The 8,927-nt window shown below is 36.1% G+C and overlaps 1 protein-coding gene across 1 annotated transcript; it reads right to left on the bottom strand.

Moving 5' to 3' along the window:
- Positions 1 to 3,639: 3,639 nt before the first annotated feature.
- Positions 3,640 to 8,448, bottom strand: LOC122150251 (serine protease inhibitor Kazal-type 9-like). The gene is made up of 4 exons (XM_042781358.1): positions 8,394 to 8,448; positions 7,670 to 7,698; positions 4,802 to 4,929; positions 3,640 to 3,685 (listed from the first exon to the last, which is right to left on the bottom strand). Exons 1-4 carry the CDS (start codon positions 8,446 to 8,448, stop codon positions 3,640 to 3,642), a joined length of 258 nt encoding a protein of 85 aa, XP_042637292.1.
- Positions 8,449 to 8,927: the final 479 nt, after the last annotated feature.

Here is an 8,927-nt window from a genome sequence, read left to right as displayed (position 1 = left end):
AATATCTTCAGCCAAAACCAGGCCAGGAGCTGATTGTGGAAAAGATCATCAACTGCTCATATGCAAGTTCAACTTGAAATTAAAGACAATTAAAACAAGTCCATGAGAGCCAAAATATGATCTTGAATATATCCCTCCTGGATTTAGAGACCATCTAAAGAATAGATTTGATGCATGAACACCGATGACTGAAAACCAGAAGAATTGTGGGATGACATCAAGAACATCATCCATGAAGAAACCAAGAAGTCACTAAAAAGATGAGAAAAGAAGACCAAAAGAGACAATGAAACTTGCCCTTGAGTGGAGAGAAGTTAACGCAAATGGAAGAAATGGAAAGGTAAAAGAGCTGAACAGAAGATTTCAAAGAGCAGCTCAAGAAGACAGAGCCAATTACTATAATGAAATGTACAAAGACTTGGAATTAGTAAACCAAAAGGGAATGCCATGCTTGGCATTTCTCAAGCTGAAAGAACTGAGGAAGAAATTTAAGCCTCGAGTTGCAATATTGAAAGATTCTATGGGCAAAATATTGAATGATGCAGGAAACATCAAAAGAAGATGGAAAGAATGCACAGAGTTGCTGTACCAAAAAGAAGTGGTCAATCTTCATCCATTTCAGAAAGTGGCATATGATCCAGGACCAATGGAATTGAAGGAGGAAGGTGAAACTGCAATGAAGGAATTGGCAAAGAAAAAGGCTCCAGGAATTGACAGAATATCCATTGAGATATTTCAACAGACAGATGCCCCATTGGAGGCACTCACTCAGTTATGCCAAGAGATTTGGAAGACAGCTACCTGACCAATTGACTGGAAGAGATCCATGTTTGTACCCATTCCAAAGAAAGGTGATCCCACAGAATGTGGAAATTATAGAATAATATTAATATTGCACACAAGTAATATCTTACTGAAGATAATTCAAAAATAGTTGCAGCAGTATATTAACAGAGAACTTTCAGAGGTGTAAGCTGGATTCAGAAGAGGACATGGAACAAGGGATATCATAGCTGCTGTCAGATGGATCTTGGCAAAGAGTACCTGAAAGATGTTTGCTTGTATTTTATTGACTATGCAAAGGCATTTGACTGTGTGGATCATGACAAATTATGGATAACATTGAGAAGAATGAGAATTCCCAAACACTTGATTGTACTCATGAGAAACCTGTACATTGACCAGGAGGCTGTTGTTCAAACAGAACAATGGAACACTGCATGGTTTAAAATTAAGAAGGGAATGCATCAGGGTTGTATCATTTCCCCATACTTATTCAATCTATATGCTGAGAAAATAATCTGAGAAGCTAAAGTATATGAAGAAAAATGTGGTGTCAGGATTGGAGGAAGAATCATTAACAACCTGGGATATGCTGACAACACAATTTTGCTTGCTGAAAGTAAGGATGACCTGAAGCACTTACTGATGAAGATTGAAGAATACAGTCTGCAGTATGGATCTCAATGTAAAGAAAACAGAAATCTTCATGACTGTACCAATAAGCACCATCATGATAAATGGAGAAAAGATTAAGGTTGTCAAAGAATTCACATTGCTCGGTTTTACAAACGACGTCAATGGAAGCAGCAGTCAGAACATTAGACGATATATAGCACTGGGCAAGTCTGCTGTGAAGGAACTGTTTCAAGTGCTGAGGAGCAGGGATGTCTCCTTGAGGACTAAGGTGCACCTGACACAAGCCATGATATTTTCAATCACCCCATATGCGTGTGAGAGCTGGACAGTGAAAGAGGAAGACCAAAGAAGAGTTGATGCTTTTGAGTTGTAGTGCTGGCAAAGAATGCTGAAAGTGCAGTTGTTGTTGTTATTTGCCCTCGAGTTGGACCCGACTCACAGTGACCCCTCCTTGGGTTTCCGAGGTGGTATCACTATGGAAGTAAATTGCCCAACCTTCCTTCCTAGGAGTGGCTGGTGGGTTTGAACCAGCCTTATGGTTAGCAGTGAAGTGCCTTAGGCTCTACGCTACCAGAGCTCCTATAGACTGCCAAAAGAACTAACATCTGTCCCGGAGGAAGTGCAGCCGAAATGCTCCTTCGAAGCGAGAATGGCCAGACTTTGTCTCACCTACTTTGGTCATGTTGTCACAAGTGACCATTCCCCGGAGAAGGATGTCATGCTTCATGAGGTGGAGGGTCAATGAAAGAGGGAAAGGCCTTCAACGAGATGGATTGACACAGTGGCTGCAAGGATAGGCTCAAATATAGCAAGGATCATGTAGCTGGCAGGGGACTGGACAGTGTTGCATTCTGCTGTGTATGGGGTCTCTATGAGTCAGAAATTACTCCACAGCACCTTACAACAACAACAACATCTTAGTTTAAATGTGTATCTTTACATTTTATGACAATTTTTCTTTTCTTCTTATAAAGGACAGGGATTTTACAATATGATGTTAAAATGATGACCTTAGAGGACAGGAGGAATAGAAGGAGGACTTTTAGGTTGTGGGGTGTGCATATAGCCATCATCTTAGTCACTCCACCACAATCTCTAGAAGAATTTTCATTGTTCTTTATTGTTTATGTGTCAGTGGATTCTTTTCATGGAACTTGCAGAAGCATTCAGAGTTTGAGTTGGTACAGAATGCAAACAGATGCTGCACACTCTAATGCTGGAGTGAAATCAGGAGTCAATACCGGACTTCAAGTTATCTGGGATAATGGACCATAATTTCCTTGCTTACTTGTTTATAGAAGTCAAATTAAACTCATTTTAATTAAATTTAATCCCACCAACCCATAGACCATTAACTGAATTCCCATTGCATGCCAGCTTTCAGTTCACAACAGCAAAACCAAAACTTGTTGTCCTTGAATCAATTCTCACTCATTTATAAGACAAAGTAGAATACCTCATAGGGTTTTCAAGGATGTAATCTTTGTGAAAGCAAATTGCTACATCTTTCTCATGCAGAGCAGCTAATGGGTTTGAACCTCTGACCTTTTGATTAGCAGCCAAATGCTTAATCACTGTACCACCGGAGTGCCCCTCATAATATAGCAGAGGCAAATGGTTAAAGAGCCAATGAGAATATAATGTGATAGTTGCTAACCTTGGAAGAACAATTAAATATATAGCAGAAACTTTTTAGAGAAGATGGCATTAGGATTAAGCCAGTTATGGTTAGCAGGCAAGTGTCTTAGCCACTATGCTACCAGAGTTATCTATAGAAACTGTAATTCCTGAGTCTTGAGAAACTGTATTTCCTGAGTCTTGCTCCTGATGTCTTCCTCTTTAGCTTTTTATGTTTGAGGAATACACAACAACTAAGTAACACACAGAGGATATTTTCCTAGCCTGGATAAAAAGAGTGCATCAGTTTTAGGGCATTTGATTTTCTGATTCTGACCACTGGTCTTAATTGACAATTTCTTCTCCCAAGATGTAGCTTCAAATCAAAGTGGTCTATTAGCCACCACTTAAAAGTGAAGCATATCTAAAAGATTGAGCTCTCAGACAAAACGATTCAGATATATATATTTCAGTTAGTTTGCTTTATTTGACAAACAAATCAAGACATAATGGTCAATGTGGAATAGATTATATGGGAAGATAAATGTGTCTCTTGTGAATGGATACAGTAAAAGATAGATAATTGAAAATCTCAAGACAGATTCAACATTCTCCAAAATGTGCAAACTTAAGTTTGTTGTTAGTTTTCCTGTGGAGAGAAAATAGCAACAAATGAAAAATTCTGAGGCCATATATTCATATATATTCAGACTTCATATATTCATATATATATTCGGGCCATATATATTCAGACTTCACGAATGAACCCAGAAAATATATCTGAGTCTCTGCAGTAATTAATATTTTAAAAGCAGTGATGGCAATTTAGGAATATTTTAACAATTTATGTTAATTACATAAAGATTATATTGAAAATATACCTCAATCAACTTATATCGTTGAAAATGTTTTATTATTTTTAATGAATTTTTTCATTTAAAGGAGATACACATTTAGAAACTTCTCATAATGGATTATAAGTTTTTGGATTCAGAGAGAACCAGAACAATTTGCCATATATATTAGATGCTTATTTTTATTCATGTATATTTTGAAAATACTTAAAGGAGACTAATTACTTCTTTACATTCTAGTATATCATTCATCATTTCATGTTTTTTGACCTGACACTAATATATCTTTGAGGTGACCACTTTGTAACCTTTAAACTACTTTTGGCTGTTATATTATTTTATATTCTAATTTTACTATAGCTCAAACATAAATTTTGTTGAGAAATCATACTCTGAAACAGAAAAAGTCTTCAGGTTTTTTCAGATATTTTTCTCTCTTGTATCAATCACTAGCATTTGATATGCTAACATATCAAAACTTAGTTGCTGAAGTTGAACAGTAAACATGATTCATTCTAATAGATGTGGACTTTCATGCAAAAGAGAGAGGTTGTCTTTGTCCCTGGAAATAAGGAAACATGGATTTTGAGACTACCTTTTTTTTTTTTTTTTTTAGAGCATTTAAATAATAGATTAGCAAGAAAAAGTTGAACACCATGACCATTAATTTTCCTTTGAACTTGGAGATGTAAGAATTCTCTGATTCACTTTTGCACCCAGAATATGTGAGGATATAATGATGATAACACAGATTTCCAAATCTTATAAATTGGGAAAATTCTATTCCATAGAATTAAGGTTTAATGATTCACATATTTCTTATGCCCAAACCACTGCTTCTGATTGAGATATAGTTGTCTTAATACACAATTACACCTTAAGTATAGAAAAGACAATATTTCAATACTTACACAACTTCAGAACAAAAGAAGCATTCATTGGGGTAAGTGTGGCCATCAGAGCCACAGATTGGTTCATATACCTGCATACAAACTCTCGTTTCCCCTGGGGGTAACTTTTTATAACGACTGCAATCAACCTGAAAAAATGTATTAAAAACCTTCAGTTTTTTTCAAACACATCTTTATTCCAGGGATTGAGGATTTTCCAATCAAGTTTAGATGGTTCTCATAATATATTGGGAAACTGATGGTACAGTAGTTAAAAGCATGGCTGCTAACTGAAAGGGCAGTTCAGGCCCACCAGCCACTTCATGGGACAAAGAAATGACATTTGTTTCTGTAAGATTTACAGCCTTGGAAACCCTATGGTGCAGATCTACTCTGTCCTTTAAGGTTGCTATGATTGGAATCCACTCATTGGCAATGCATTTGGTTTTCCTTTGGGTCATGTTTTTCTGTCCAAATTATCTGCTCTCATTGAACCACTATAAAATATAGCAAGTATAAAGAGTTTTTATATCAGGTATGAAATAAAGGTAACAAAGTTCTTTATGGTAGCTGGTTACGAAATCAAAATTAATTCTGAAATACAATCATTTCTACATACTGATTGACACATCAGTTCTCGACACATGTGATGTGTTCACAAGTGCAGCCACTCTCATGGGACAACACAGAGGTTTGATCAATTTTCTGCATGAATCATCCCTCTATTTTTCTCTTTAACTCAAAATGTCTTATCTGAATGTGAGTGTAAAATATATTAGAGGGATAGCTACTGTAATTATGGACCCCTGGTGGTACAATGGTTAAGCCCTAGGTTGCTAACCAAAAAGGACATTGGATCAAACCCACGAGCCAATCAATGGAAGAAAGATGTGACAGTCTGTTTTTGCATAGATTATAATGTTGGAAACCCTGTGGGGTAGTTCTGCTCTGTCCTATGTGTTGCTAAGAGCCAGAATTGACTTAATGTCAGCAAGTACTATAATTATGTTGTTGTTGTTGTTAAGTGCTATTGAGTCAGTTCCAGCTCACAGTGAACCAATGTACACTAAAAGGAATGTACACTGGTCTTGTGCATCACTGACAATATTAACCATTCGTTATTGATAAAAAAATTACTTGCTATATACACTTCATAAATCATATGGACAGACCAATGTATCTTAACATTGTAGTTGAGAACTACTCTTCCAAATTTCTGGAGCAAAACCAAGGTGGTGAGCTACTTATGGAAGCAGGTAGGCTATTACCAAGAAAGAATTTTCTGGATCTGTCACCTGTCAGTGCAATGAAGTGTATGGACACTAAAGTCAAACACATCTGAATTCAAATCCTGCCTGTTTGGCCCTGGGACAATTATTTTACCTTTCTAAGCCTCGGTGTCTTTTATATGCAAAATAAATATAAATAATTAGATCACCATGAATGAAAAATACATGAGAATACAGATAGAAGATACATGTAAAGTGCATAGTACAGTACATGGCATGGAAAATATTGAATAAATAGTAGCTACTATTTTTAGCCCTTGGCTTCACTTCCAAGTCTATACAAGCTCCAGTATAAGACTGAGTCTCTAGTTCATTCTATCCCAGACTTACAGACATGATATTTTACTAATTGTTGAATTGTTAAATATCTCCACTTGGATAGTCTGAAATATGCTCAAATTTAAAGGTGAACTCATCATCTCCTTTATATATGTTCCATTAATTCATTCTTCCAGTTACTGTATTCCACATCTTTCTAAGTTTTGGGGCTGAGCTGAGTGCTGTTAATACAAAGATTAATATATCTTTGTAGGAGGACCTTAGAGACTAGCAGAACAGAAAAGCTTGCAGTGCCCCTTGATAATCAAATACCATCATGATTTCACTTTCTTTTCTTGACTGCTCAAAGCTGAATGCCAGCATTTATATGCATGATATGCCTAGGAAACTACCAAGTGCTTAAACTTCTTCAACCCTTTTCCTTCTCACACAGTAGTATCTGTATAATCATGAAGACTCCAAAGTTTACATTCTTAACCCAGTTATTTTCTTTAATAGAAGCAAAACAAAACAAACAAAAGACTCAAAGAGGTGATGGAGGTTGTCCAGCTTCAAGGGTTATACAGGTAATAAAGAGCACAGCTTGGACTAGAATCCAAATTGTTTGAATGCTGGTTTAAAGTGTTTACTACCACACCTAGATTTTCTTAACAATAGTCATTATTTTAACTATGAGTCATGAAGAATAAATAAATTAAGATTTTTAGTCTCTAAGATGAAGAACAGCAATGGTGGGACTCATTGAAAAATTATCAGAATCATGACTTGCCTTTATTAAACTTTACTGTGTTCTAGGCACTGTGCTAAGCCCTCTTCAAACATCATAACATTAATCCTCATAATAGTTCTATTATGTAGGTACTGTTACCCAAGACTACATGATCACAAAACTGGAAGTCAAACCCAGGACTTTATAACTTAGATGCTAAGTGTCTAATCACTTTGCTCCACTTTCTCTATTTTAGAAACATCTGTCTAAGGATTTTGAAATAAAATCAGTTTTGCTAATTCTAAAATAAATCCTCCAATATGTAAAATTTTATTTAACATATAACTTATTGCCATCAAGTCTGCTCTGAATCATAGTGACCTGTCCTTGGATTTCCAAGGTAGTTTCTCTACAGGAGTAGATTACCCAGTCTTCCTTCCAAGGCGTGGCTGGTGGATTTGAACCACCAGCCTTCTGATCAGCAGTCAAATGTATTAGGCACTACACCACCAGAGCTCCTATTTAATGTATAGTATAAAATATTTCCCTTTCTGATATTTATTGTAAAATTACATGAAAGTAGGATTTTTATACTAAGAAGGATGTACTTACCTGTTTTCTTGGTTGGACACATTCAACATCTGGAGGAAAAAAAAAAAAGAAAATTAGACTCTGGAAGGACCTAATCTAATTAAGGTGGGGGGTGGGGGCATATTGTTTATATTTTAGTTCTCAACTTGTCCTAAAAATATTGGAATCTTTCATTACTTTGTCAAAGTTATACCAGAGATATAATCTGTTAATACAGACTTTTGGCTTTCTTGTTTGGAGTGAGATCTAAATGTAGCCAAAGGATGAAAAAGCTATCATGATAATGAGGAGATTGTCTTAGTTTTCCTACTTCATAATCAAGGTTCAGTAAATATTGAAAAAGCTAGTGAAAATTATATTTATGAACTGTTTGCTATAATGTACTAGACATAGATGTTAGGCTTTGGACCACTGGTTGAAAATTCGAGGTAGGCAGATTTCACTTTAACAAAGAGAAAAGAATAATAACTCATGCCACAAAATTGGTTAGAATATTTTATAAAGAAATGAGGTCCCTATAAATAATAATATCAAGTCATTCCTCAAGGATCTTACAGAAAGTGATCCTATAGATAAAAAAAGAACTCCACTCTTATATGATATTGTGATTTATCAGTGGAGACCAAAAAAGCATTTCCAAACACTTATATCTATATGATGAGAGTATGGCAAAATTATGTGGACAGAAATTGACATGGAGCTGTTGATATCAGGACAGGAGAAGTGGTAGGAGGGAGATACTCACTGAAGATGGTTGCTACTGCCAGGACCAAGAACAGGACAAAGACTTTTGATCTCATGGTACTGAAGTGGCCAAGGACGGTCAGGTGGAGGCAGAAGCAGTGACCTTCTGATGTCTCTCTAACCCTCTTGGGTTCTTCTTATACCTGTCAAGAGTTTCCGCCTTAGTTTTGAAACAGCCTTTACAGGAACAGCAGAGGGAATTCTTTTCTTGCAAAAGAGTTGATGGCATGTCATTTCAATGGTTATTAAGACCCAATAAAGCCAACATTATTTTCATATATTGCTGCCGTATCTCAGTAAGTGCTTAAATATTTGAGTATTTTCATATCTGTTGTGAAATTTGACCTTCAAAACAAGTCTGTCAGATAAGGAATTTGATTCCTGAGGAAACTAAGTAATTTCCCTGAATTTATTGTGTATTCTTTATTGAACTACTTTTCTCAGAAACAGGGGTCAGCCTGGCAGCTTTTCCTGGTTTTACATTTTCCCAGGCCCCCTGACTTTGGAATGGGAAGTTTTACTCCCTAGACTTAGG

This window comes from Orycteropus afer, unplaced genomic scaffold (assembly GCF_000298275.1).
Source record: "Orycteropus afer afer isolate SDZICR_OR568_19922 unplaced genomic scaffold, OryAfe1.0 scaffold00110, whole genome shotgun sequence".
Classification (NCBI taxonomy): Eukaryota; Metazoa; Chordata; class Mammalia; order Tubulidentata; family Orycteropodidae; genus Orycteropus; species Orycteropus afer.
The sequence above is the reverse complement of the archived record's forward strand: the minus strand, read 5'-3'. Positions and strand labels throughout refer to the sequence as shown.

Bases quoted from the DNA above. Each gene is read 5' to 3' on its own strand.
- LOC122150251 (XM_042781358.1), bottom strand. From the start codon at position 8,448: ATGAGATCAAAAGTCTTTGTCCTGTTCTTGGTCCTGGCAGTAGCAACC. The intron at 4,930-7,669 runs GTAAGTACATCC...ACATTTTTTCAG, and splicing joins GTGTCCAACCAAGAAAACAG to GTTGATTGCAGTCGTTATAA. The intron at 3,686-4,801 runs GTAAGTATTGAA...TTCTCTCCACAG, and splicing joins TTCTTTTGTTCTGAAGTTGT to GAAAACTAACAACAAACTTA.